Source organism: Gossypium raimondii, chromosome 2 (assembly GCF_025698545.1).
Source record: "Gossypium raimondii isolate GPD5lz chromosome 2, ASM2569854v1, whole genome shotgun sequence".
In the NCBI taxonomy this organism is placed as follows: Eukaryota; Viridiplantae; Streptophyta; class Magnoliopsida; order Malvales; family Malvaceae; genus Gossypium; species Gossypium raimondii.
The window spans coordinates 35,422,649-35,435,724 of NC_068566.1; the positions used below are offsets into that span (position 1 = coordinate 35,422,649).

General features: G+C 36.3%; 1 protein-coding gene across 1 annotated transcript; it reads right to left on the bottom strand.

Moving 5' to 3' along the window:
• Positions 1 to 7,032: 7,032 nt before the first annotated feature.
• LOC105788521 (uncharacterized) lies at positions 7,033 to 12,055 on the bottom strand. The gene is made up of 9 exons (XM_012615461.2): positions 11,484 to 12,055; positions 10,732 to 11,402; positions 10,448 to 10,650; positions 8,270 to 8,350; positions 8,089 to 8,175; positions 7,883 to 8,015; positions 7,735 to 7,806; positions 7,524 to 7,661; positions 7,033 to 7,318 (listed from the first exon to the last, which is right to left on the bottom strand). The coding sequence occupies exons 1-9, from the start codon at positions 12,053 to 12,055 to the stop codon at positions 7,209 to 7,211; spliced, it is 2,067 nt and encodes a 688-aa protein (XP_012470915.1). The 3' UTR covers positions 7,033 to 7,208.
• Between the last annotated feature and the right edge of the window lie 1,021 nt (positions 12,056 to 13,076).

The window sequence follows — 13,076 nt, forward strand, 5'->3', positions numbered from 1 at the left end:
TAATATCTTGGGTTTACTTTGTTTCATCCTCAACATTTGTAACACTCATCTAATCAATCTTATTCAAAAGGCTAGATTTATTTCATTTGTTTGAATTAGAGTTTTGGGTTTGTTTGTTCGAAAAAAATAATTTCTTCATGGACTTTGAGGTGTTTCAACCTTATAGTATTCAGGTGTTCTTGAGCGAAAAAGGTTGAATGACATATTTGTTAAAACAAGAGTTGACTTTTGGTTACTTGGAATGAGATTTCATCATCTTTCTAACCGGTTACTTGATGATGTTGAGGATCTTAGCAGATAAGGCTTGAAGCTTTATCTTTTTTTATTTAGTTGTTGAAGGATGGATAAAAGAGATTGATCAACTTAATCCAAGGGATTTATTTTCCATTTTATTAAAGCTTATCTTGTGTTTATTTTGCTGCTGATTGGCACTATAAATATGTGTCTTATTCCCTTGGAGATGTTCCACTTTGGTATGCTGGGAATTGAATAATCTTGTTCAAAGTACTTGTTATCAGCTTTTGTTTATTTTTTTGTGTTGAGATGTATTCTTGATTGGTATTGAATAACTCTAATGTGTGGTATTGAGAGTGATATTAGATGTATGTCAGTTGATTTTTTGCTTTCTATTGGAGCTACATGAACTTTACTTGCAGAGGGATGTCTGGGCTCTAGTTGATAGAGGCGTGTTGTTCGATTGGTGGATTTGGTTAATTGAATGATAGTAGATCCTAAGCGAGACTCCAGAGACATAAGATCGTTGAGTCTGAACTGTGTTAACAAAGCTTGTTCTTGTTATTTCTTCTCTGTTTTGCTTTTTAGTTTTACAAGCTTATAGTTTTCATTCTCACGTCGCAATGAACTTTAGTTAAGTTTAGTGTTTTGTTACTGCAAACTAGTCTTTTTCAACTTGCTTTATGTATTTTTAAATCTTTGATACTAGAGACCTTTGCTAATTATTTAGGATAATTTAGGGTCGTCTGTGTTGGTGTTGAAGGCAGTAACAAGCTGATTTTGGCCTTGCTTGGACAGCAAGCCTCGGGACTTGCGGAAGAAACAAATGCAGAAGAACAAAAATTTGCAAGTGGTATAACAGAAAAAAAAGCAAAGAAAGGAGAGAATTTGAATGAAAAGAAGCTTATTTTTCATTAACAAAAACATTGGCAAGTTGCCATTACATAATCAAACATTGAGTTAAACTTACAAATCAAAATAATACATAATCACTTACCTAACTCCACTTAATACATTGGAAATTGTTAATCAGCTTGTATAAGTTACATAGCTGAATTTTCAGTCAATCAATCATCAAAAATTACATCAAAAGTTTACCAACTAAGTTCTATAAGAACTAAGTTACAAAATATAAACTTAATCCAACAAAACAAGTTGATTTTGGACAGCAATGTCGAGCTCAAACTGCTCCCTTCATGTGCTGCTTCTTTTCTGCATGTGGGTTGTATGGACACGTTTGTTACTACTTGTGTTGCATGGAAGCTAACTTCAACCCTCCTCCTTAGTTTCCATGCTTGTAACACCTAGCTGCTCCCTTAATTTTACAAACCTTGACACATTAAGTGCCTTTGTAAAGATATCTGCAATTTGCTCCTCTGAATTGCAATGAACCAGCTCGATTTCATGAGCTTGCTCCATCTCCCTTACAACATGTAGCTTGATGTTGAAGTGCTTTGTTCTACCATGGAAGACAAGATTCTTTGTAATTGCAACAGCAGATTTGTTGTCACAGTAAATCTCTGTTGCTTCTTCTTGATTTTGGTTTAAATCAGTTAGGATTTTTCTAAGCCATATGGCTTGATTTACAGTAGCTGCAGCAGCAATATATTCAGTTTCTGCTGTTGACTGTGCCATAAGGTTTTGCTTCTTAGAGATCCAGCAAAACATCCCTGAGCCAAGGCTAAAAGCATATCTAGATATGCTCTTCATATCATCACATGAACTAGCCCAGTCACTATCAACATACCCTATTAGTTTCATGTTTTCAGCCCTTTTGAACATTACACCATAACCAATGGTGCCTTTGATGTACCTCAACACTCTTTTAGCTGCCTGAAAGTGCTGAACATTGCAGCAATTCATGAACCTTGATAGCACACTAACATCAAACATAATATCGGGACTTGTTGCAGTCAAATATAGCAAGCTACCAATGAGGCTTTTGTACATTGTCTCACAAACTGACTCACCACTTCCCTGTCTCGATAGCTTCATACCAATAGCCATTGGTGTACTTGTTGGCTTACAGTTCTTCATGAGAAACTTGTCCAGAACCTTCATAGCAAAAGAACTCTGACCGAGAAGGATTCCTTTTGCAGTCTTTTTTACCTCTATTCCAAGAAAATAATTCATATTTCCCAAATCTGACATTTCAATCACCTTCATCATTTTTTCTTTGAAGTCATGCAGCATATTTTTGTCTCCTCCTGTTACCAATAGATCATCAACATAAAGGGATAAGATGAGCTGTGTTTCAGCTTGATTCCTCTTGACATACAATGTTGGTTCACTGATACTTCTCTCGAATTCTAAACTGAGCAAGTAGGAGTCAATTCGAGCATACCAGTCTCTAGGAGCTTACTTCAGGCCATACAAGGCCTTTTTTAACCTGTACACCATGTGCTCTTTGCCAGATACTTCAAATCCTTGAGGCTGATCAACATAAATTTCCTCTTCCAGAAAGCCATTGAGAAATGCTGACTTTACATCTAGCTAATGAATGGTCCACTGGTTTTGAGCAGCTAGAGCAAATATCATCCTGACTGTCAAGCCTGGCTACTGGTGCAAAAGTCTCCAAGTAGTCTAGGCCATACCTTTGGCTGAAACCTTTGACAACAAGCCTGCCTTTCAGCTTGTTCAATCTGCCATCAACATTTTTCTTTGCTCGATAGACCCATTTTACTCCAATGGTCTTCTTTCCAGCAGGCTTATCAACCAGCTCCCATGTCTGATTCTTTTGAATCATGTTGATTTCATCAACCATAGCCTACTTCCAGCCTTCATCTGCCTCAGCTTCTTCAAAACTGGTAGGTTCAGCTATAGCAACTTGTGCTCTCTTATAAATTTCATCCAAGGGCCTTGTGCCTCTAGCAGGGGCATCATCAATGTCCATTTTAGGAATAAGCTGCTCAGATTCAGTCTGTTCAGGCATTAGCTCTTCTGAAATAGCTTCTGGCTTATTTCTCTCCCAGTTCCTGCATGCCTTTTCATTAAAAATAACATATCTGCTTACTTGAATTTTGTTTATCAAGGGATCCGGGATCCTGTAACCCTACTTGACTGAACTGTAGCCCACTAGAATACTTGGCTAAGCCCTCTTTGATAGCTTATCTCTGTTCACTGCTGGTATTTGTGCATAGCACAAGCAACCAAACACTTTCAAATGTGTCAAGGAAGGCTTGAATCCAAACCAAGCCTCAAAAGGTGTCTTGTGAGCAAGAGCCTTAGTTGGGAGCCTATTCTGAAGGTAGACAACAGTGTTTACTGCCTCAGCCCACATGGTTTTGGGCAGTTTCTTCTCAAACAGCAAACACCTGGCCATATCCATCAGGCTTCTGTTTTTCCTTTCACTGACTCCATTCTGCTGAGGTGTATACACATTTGTTAGCTGGTGTTTGATGCCAGCATCATTACAAATGGCTTGAAACTAAGCTGAAGTGTACTCAGTTCCATTGTCTGACCTTACTGACTTCAACTTGTAACCTGTTTCTGTTTCAGCTGCAGCTTTAAACTTCATAAACACTTGAGCTACCTCAGACTTGTGTTTCATGAAGAAAATCCAGCAATATCTTGTAAAATCATCAATAAAAAGGATAAAGTACCTGTTTTTGTTGAGTGATTCAGTCTTCATCGGGCCACACAAATCAGTATGCACAAGTTGCAGTCTTTTAGTGGCTCTCCATGCTGTGTTTGTAGGAACTAGAAGTCTAGCCTGTTTTCCCAGCTGACATACTTTACAAACTTCATCATTTTCCACTGAGTTGATGAAATTTTTATCCAGACCTTCACTGACCATTTGAGCCATCGATCTGAAGTTGGCATGTCCAAGCCTTTGATGCCAGAGCTTGGAATCATCAGCAGAGGCTGTGTAAGCTGACTTTGAGTTACTTGGCCAATGAACCTCAAAGCATTTGTCAGTCATAGTGACTGTCATTAGGCTTGATCCACTTGGATCAGCAATTTGACACTGCTTGTCCTTGAACACAACTGAGTAGCCTTTCTTGAGCAGTTGAGCTATGTTGAGAAGGTTTCTGTCAATCTCAGGCACCAATAGCAAATTCGAGATGACTTTGTTGCCTGTGGGAGTGCATATAAACACTTCCCCCTTTCCTTCAGCCTTTATAAATTGATCATTTCCAACCTTAACTTTGGTTTTGCAGCTTCTGTCCAAGGTTTTGAACAAGGATGCATCTGGTGACATGTGGTTAGTGCAGCCACTGTCCAATAGCCAGCCTTTTAAGCAATTCTTTTCAGCAGCTGAGCAAGGCACAGCAAAGACCTGCTCTTCATGGTCACTGCTGTCTTCAGCCACTTGAACCTCTGCATTTTCTGCTAAGAGTGAAGCTGTTTAGGTCTGCCTTTGTTTTTGCAGACCTTTTCAACATGGCCTTTCTTCTTGCAATGCTGGCATACAGCGTCTGGTCTAAACCAGCATCTCTCCTCTGGATGACTAGGCCTCTTGCAGTGCATGCAGGGCTGGTCACTGCTTCTTGCAGCATCAGGCTTAGGCCTTTTTTCCAGATCCTTTTTCCTTTATGATTATTGGTGCTCGAGGCCTCTCTGGCTTTGGCTTGAAAATTCCCTTCCTGATGGTCTTCAGCCCTGCTAGCTCTTCTTTGTTCCTGAGCATAGGAAGTGTTAATCAGCTCAGTCAAAGAGATACTAGCAAGATCTCTTGAGTCCTCTAGAGAGGATATCTTTGCTTCATATCTCTAAGGCAAAGTGGAGAGAACTTTCTCCACAATTCTTGCCTCATCAAAGTGCTCACTAAGGAGCCTTATACTGTTGACCACTGCCATGATTCTATCTGCATACTGCTTCACTGTTTCTTCCTCCCTCATCTCCAAATTCTCGAAATCTCTTCTTAAATTCAACAGCTGCTGTTACCTTGTCCTCTCAGTGCCTTGGAACTCCTCCTTGTGCTTATCCCAGGCCTGTTTTGGAGTTTCACAGGCCATAATTCTGGTGAAGATGACATCTGACACACAGTTCTGAATGCAGGACATGGCTTTGTGCCTCTTGGTCCTCTCATCAGCATGTTTTCTGATCTGAGCTACTGTGGCTCAGCATCTGTGTTAACAACTTCCCACAGATCAAAGGTCTGCAGGTAAGTTTTCATCTTGACCAGCCATATGTGGAAACTTTCTCCATTGAAGACTGGTGGGGCTGCTGGAGAAAATCCTAAAGAAGCCATTCGAGCTAAGATTTTGCTGCAACAGGTCCTCTAAGACAAAGGCTCTGGATACCAATTGTTGGTGTTGAAGGCAGTAGCAAGCTGATTTTGGCCTTGCTTGGACAACAAGCCTCGAGACTTGCAGAAGAAACAAATGCAGAAGAACAAAAATTTGCAAGTGGTATAACAGAAAGGAGAGAATTTGAATGAAAAGAAGTTGATTTTTCATTAACAAAAACATTGGCAAGTTGCCATTACATATATCAAACATTGAGTTAAACTTACAAATCAAAATAATACCTAATCACTTACCTAACTCCACTTAATACATTGGAAATTGTTAATCAGCTTGTATAAGTTACATAGCTGAATTTTCAGTCAATCAATCATCAAAAATTACATCAAAAGTTTACCAACTAAGTTCTATAAGAACTAAGTTACAAAATATAAACTTAATCCAACAAAACTAGTTGAATTTGGACAGCAATGTCGAGCTCAAACTGCTCCCTTCATGTGCTGCTTCTTTTCTGCATGTGGGTTGCATGACACGTTTGTTACTGCTTGTGTTGCCTGGAAGCTAACTTCAACAGTCTGCATTGTTGTTTGTGTTTGAGAATTTAGTTAGTAGTTTTACCTGAAGATAAGCAAAAGTTTAATTGTGAGAAAATTTGATAGGTGTCAAATTGATATATGCACGTTTTAAAGTCAAATTCACACTTGATTTATGCTGGTTTCAAGTGAAATTACTAGGTTTAAAGTCAGTTTTAGTATTTTAGAGTTTGGCTAAATAGTGTTTACATTTGTTTAATTTTAGTAATTTTACACGTTTAATGTTTAGTGTTTAGTATGATTTAGCCTCACTTGAGATAATATGGAGCAGGTTGGAAAAACTAAGAAAGTAAAAACAGGAGAAGTTAGTGTGCTGCATCGCACCACAATGTGAAGGAAGGTAGCGACATTCGTCGAAGCTCAACCATTGTAGAAAGGCTCGACTTTGGCAAGTCAGTGAAGTAAGTTGCGATCCAATGGGATTTTGTGTTGTGATGTTTGAGCTTGAATTGCAGGAAAAAGAAAAGGCAGTCACGACACAAATTAAATTGAGTAGCAACGCCAAGGTATGATTGACTGCTTTACACCTTTTTTTTCACACCGGAAGTTAATCATTTAAATAACTCTTTCAAGATGAAAAAGAGATTTTAGACTTTAGTTTCATCAACATTTCTTCATAAAATATTATTTCTTTTGTAATTTCTAGGTTGTAAATTTGTTTCTTTTGTTTTAGTTGAATCTCAATATTAGTTGTACATTAAAATAGATATTGTTTAGTTATTATTAATTATTTTATAAGTGAGAGTTATAATTTTATTTTTGAGATGTATCGAATGATTCATAAATTTAAGTTTAATTATCAACATACCGATTATAATAGGAGAAAATTGAAATTGAAATTATTAACTTAATTATTAGCATTTTTAACTTTAGTTAGATTAGTAATTTCAAGCTTACTAGTCATGGAATTAAATGAAAGATAATGTTTAAGTAAACTTGATTTAAAACCATTTTCATAATCATACTAATTAATATAATTCTTTTAAAAAATCATATTAATACATATTTTTAAAAAAATATTTAAAAAAAATCTAGATACCACATGTCATATTTTCCTCAATACATTCTTAATTTATGGTACTCTACCACTCAAAAATGTAAAGCCAGCCAAAGAATAATACCTAAGAAGAAGAATAAGTTTGGATGATTGGAAATTCAGGCCAAAAAGATGAAGACGATTTCCATTTTCAATTCATTTTGATCCAAAACCAAACCATTTTGCCAGAAAAAACTTGTTCTTTCCACGAGATGCTTCTGCTATTGAATCTGTTCCACCTTTCACTGGTACTGCACCAGGTTTTGCTGCAAATTAAGGTTTAAACATGGGCGTTAATGGCTTCATTTCGTTCAAAGAACATAAACCAGGAAAAAGAATTTCAAAGAAAAAATCAGTTAAAGCACTCGATATGTATATATATATATATGATTAATTGTAAGCTTGTATAGGTTGGTCCATGCAAACAATATTTGTGCAACATGAAAAACATGTTTAAAAACAAAGCAAAACCTGGTTTTGAAGGAGACTTGTTAACTTTTGCACTCCTTGAATCATTAGAAGTCTTATCAGAATGTGTTGCAGAAGCTTCACGACGTGAAATAGACGGTGATTTCGTCTCCGACATCGTATAAACAGTATCATCAACACCTATACAATCAACAGAAATTTTACAACTATGGTATTTAAGGTTATCAGATATATATATGGATTGCTTAATTACCATCATTAGAGGGCTTTCCATAGGTATGTTGCAATACTTCAATGAACGAATTGTCCCTTTCATCTTGCATTACTAAGAAAACAACCCAAAAATCAGATAAATTTCATTCACTGAGGTTAAGTTTGTTGATAGATATGGAAGTTCTTACATTGATCGTAAAGAGCATTTCGATAATTCGGGACCGAGCCGACCAGAAGTAGTTGAACTGCCTCTGCATCTCTAGCCATGGACAGTTTAGCATACACATTCAGATTTTGTGTGTCTAATAGAATGCCAGAAAGCTGTAAAAAAGAAACCAGTTTAGAATCACAGACCAGAATTGCCTGCTGAAGAATATAGTGAATGGGAATTTACCAAAAGCTTTTTCAGCATAGGGGTTTGCAGTAGTTCATATGCATCTTCACAATAATTATCTGTTAGAATTGTGCATTGAGATCCAACCTATAAGAAAGACCCAAACTAATTTATGTCCTGAAGTTGGTGGAATAGAAAAGAATAAAGGTTGTAAGTAGCTATGGATGTTAATATTACTGACCTCTCCATTTGTTTTGAGAATATCTTGGCCAACTACAAGGATGCTTAACTGGCCAGCCATCATTAGAGTCTCCACATCCACCTGATCCTCAGACATTGAAGTATTCATGTTTAGTTTTAGTGCTCAATAGATATTAGGACATGGGTACATAAAATTTTTAAAAAACAAAAGTTAAAAAAATATATATCTAGCATGTTTTTGTATCTGACACCCACATTTTAATTTGGGTATTTTTTTAATATAATGTTAATCCTATTTACCCGTAAATAGGAAGATAAACTTGTGTTAGGGCATTCAAACTCACATTCTCCTACTATAGTAACAATATCAATGCCAATTGAACTAAAACTTAGTAGACTAGTTTGACTAATTAACCATACCTATTAACTTCATAAATTAAATTATAATATGAATTTGTATTTAATACACTCTCCACTAGGGGTGAGCATTCGATTGAATCGAATCAAATCGAAAATTTTCGAGTTAATCGAGTTTTCGAATCTCATTTTATCATCCTAACTTTATTTGAAGTTTTCTCGAATCGAGTCGAGTGAGATAGAATTCGAATCGAATCGAATATATTTGTTCGAGTTAAATTTAAAAAAATAATTTTAGGTCCTTGTAACCATTGTCGCCCATCGTAATAAAATTTGTCCACATTAATCAAATTTTTTATTAACTTTCATCACTTCATAATTTATTTATTAATTTTTTATATATTGGTTAGCTTCTTTGCTTGCTTAGTTGTTTCAATTATCTTCAGATTCTTGTCACTATGTATTTTAGAATTGAAAATATATTAAATGTAAAAATATGATTTTTAATAAAAGTTATTTTAAAAATAAAATGTGAAATTAATACCAATATAAAATTTTAACACGAATATTTTATGGCATAATTAATAATTCAATTTTAATATAAATATTCAATATGACTAAACAATTCAATAATATAAATAATATAAAATATGAAATTTAATTTAATAATATAAATAGTAGATATAAATAAAATTATTACTATTTATGTTTAGTGATTTTTTGGATAATTTTGATTTTTATTTGAGAGTAAAGGGTGAGAAGTAAAAGTTTAGGGAAAAATAAAAGTTTTGGTGAATAAAAGTTTGAGGAAAGTAAATAGGGGAGTAAAATTTTGGAGGAAAATATTAAAAAAATTGGAGGGGGAGGGTTTGGGATAAATGAGAGGTGGGATGGGAAGGAATAAAAGTTTTAGGGAAAAGTGGGAGGAGTAAAATTTTGGGGAAAATAAAAGGTTTTGAGGGTTTTTGGGAGTAAAATTTTGAGAAAAAATAAATGGGAGAGTAAAATTTTGGTGGAAAATGGATTTTGGGTAGATTGGGGGGTTGGGAGGGGAGTAAAAGTTTTGGGGGGAAAGTGAGAAGGAGTAAAAGTTTTGAGGGAAAAGAAAAAATGTTTGGGAGTTTGGGGTAAAAATGTAAAATATTATAGTTTGATATTCGAATTATTCGAGTTATTCGAATTTGAAAACTCAACTCGATTCAAACTCGAAATTCGAAAAAAAATTCGAGTTGATTCGAATAACTCGATTAACTCGAATAACTCGATTCGTTTAACTCGAAATTCGAATTTTTTTCAATTTTTTGGAGTCGAATCAAGTTTTGCCCACCCCTACTCTCCACGTATAAATTTGCACGCCAACGGCAAGCCACATGCAATCACTTTGTTGAAAGTGCTCAAAATAGATTAGATTATGGGTTAATATAAGTTATGTAATAACTATGTTTATAAAATATAATCTAAAAAATAAATGAGGTTTTAATTAAAATAATAGAGGTAAAAGGTAATGAAAATTATGGTACATTAATTTTAAATTATATAATGTGCATTTAGATTTTATATAAAATATAAAATAAAAAAATATTTGTTCAAGTAATGTTTATTATTTTATAAAAGAAATAATTTTTCATAATTTCTCGATTCAATTAATAGGTGATACTGATTAAGTCAATCCCTAATAACAGTACAAGTATAATGTAACACTTTAAAATTAATAATAGTAAACTTGTGTGAAATTAAAACTATATATACGTGTGAGAATTATTATTAACTACCTAAACTCTTATGAATTTAAAAACTATCATGGAGCAATTTTTAAATTCAATAATCATCCTATATTTATCATTGGAACATGAAAGAGTACCTCCTCGGCAAAGAGAAGTGAGGTAGCATCAAGGCCAACATGGTGAAAGAGCCAAGCCGCCTGCCTATGTTTCCACATTCTTTCCCTTTTAACATTCATCACTGGCACCACAATGCACCCTTCTTCTTCTCCTCCTTTACTCTTCTTACCTCTGTTATCTAATAGCCATGCATAGCATATAGCTGCCACCATTGAACTCGTACCTGAAAACCCACCTACATTTCTAATTAATAGACTAATTCCCATAACGCACACCCCGTAATCAAAACATGAATATACTTAACTGTTAGAAGGTCCTGACAGGACGATCTTGGCCTTGGATCCAACCTCTCCATTCAATATCATCTCGAACTTACTTCTCTGATCTTTTAGAAATTTATTAAGGCTAATTTCTCGAGTTCCATCATCTTCCTTGGACCACCCATTTGCATTACTCTTCCTTGGTGCAATTTTCTCTAATGAACACGTCGACTTAGATATAGACCTCCTCTGAGCAGACTCCACCAAGTTCCTTGGTGGTGAAAGAGGCTTATTCTGCTCAAAGAAGCATGTGGAAGACGATATTGACCTCCTGTGAGTCGATTCAACCAGTTTTTTCGGAGGAGAAAGCAACTGGGTGTCTTGCAAAGAAAGTTGAGTTTTGAGAGTTGTAGAGGAGGGGACTGGGACTCGGGCAGATGGGTCTGCTTGGAATCGTGACCTGCGGAAGGTTGATTGCCTAGGTGGCAAACTAGAGGTTAGATCATTTCTTGTCGGGGAAGGTGGTGCACTAGACGGTGGTGTATGATTGGTGGGTTTAAGGATGTTGGAGAACCATTTATGAACAGCTTCGGCTGTGGATATATTATCAGTAGGACTAGGAGAGTTCACCGTGTCTGGTGTTTCTGATTTGTTGCGGCTGTGTTTTGCTGATTTCGTTAGAATCTCTTCACTGAATCCTTCCAACTGCCTGTTCCTGTATTTGAAACACACTCGATTGGATTCATATATATGTATATGTATAGATCAGATGAATGAATGTTAGAAATACTCCTACCTTCTAGCAGACCTGGAGAGAGGGTCACGGCGTTCAAAAGATGATGACAGGGAAAGCCGCCCCGGTTGAGCGGCGGCGAACTTAGGTGAACCAACAAGGCGAGAAGGCGAGTCACTCCGAGAAGGAGATGAAGCCATCATGCGCCTAGCTTCTTCCAGCCATTCCTGAGTTAGCTTGCTGCTATTACTCCTTGTGCTAGAATCAAAATCTTCGTCTTCTTCATCCGTAGACTTACCAGTTAAATTATAATGAGCTTTCTTGTCATTATCGACAGTTCCGAAGAACATGTCGTTGATGAAATCAGTGAGGTCGGGAACATGTTGCTGGTCGGCTTCAGCTTTGCATCGATTCTCCAATGCTTTCTTCTGCAACGACGAGTCTCTGCTGAGTCTCCGATCCATGAGGGCCGCCGGCAATGCCAGAGTGAAAGAGAAAAAGAAACCGGGATATGATTCGGCAACAACGAAAAAGAGGGTGTAATTTTGGAAAAGGTAGCGTAGCGTTGGTAATATCATAAGGCACGATGTGGATGAAGCAACGTTGGCCGGCCCGGCATTCTCAGTTGATGTCATTTTCTTGGTGTGCTGTCTTTGCGTGTAGGCCTTGTCTTTTCTTTTGTGCTATCCGGATTGATAGCGATCGACGGCAAAGCCTCTTCCTATTCTAAGAATTTCTCCACTTGTCCATGCAAACAAACTCATAATATATTTTCTACATCTTTCTGTATAAGAGCATTAGACTTGATTAAATTCAAATTCAAATAGGATTTTTAAATGGGAAAGCTCTTCAATATTATTTTCATCTATAATCTATAATGCTAAAGTTTATGATCTTATTTATAAAACAACAAATTTCTTATCACTTAACACTTCAAATTTTAAAAAAGTTGGTACGAAATATTTTTAAATATACTTTGTTTATATTAAATATATTCGTGATAAGATGTGAGCTCAATTTTTTTTTTTTGTAGTGTCGTAGTCTGGCTCTACCTTATTTTGGTAGCTTATCAAGTTTAGTTGCTCATCAGAGACAAATGTTAACTTTTGGTATTTGATAAGTGCTGTTAAAGTGTGATATGGTTGCTGGGAGTTTAATTTCATAGGTACTATTAAAAGGTGGTGGTTTAAGAGTTGTTGCGCAGTGTTTTGGTCAATTTGGTAGGGTTGCAAAGCGACTAGGTTCGAAGGGAAACAATTGAAGATCGCAGACATCTTCTTGTTCAAATTGAGAACACTATTGGGATTCGGGCTTCAAAAGAAGATGTGTGCATTTTCTAGTCGACTTGGTGGGATAACCCACTGCTATGTGTTCCGTCAAGCCGCGGGTGTGCTGTTCGCAAAGGGTTATCGTGGTCTCCACCTCCCCATGGTTGTTTCAAATTTAACGTGGATGAATCCGCTAGGGGCAAGCCGGGTCCTGGGGGCTGTGGGGGAGTCTTAAGGAATTCGTCAGGAGACATTCTTGCTTTGGGTATTATCGATTCAAATGTAGCAAAGGTTTTGGCCATCAAGGTTGCATTGGATTTTTTGGTAAGGACGGTTGATGTATTTTGAGTTTGATATTGGAAATCAAATATATATTTTGTGTCAGTTG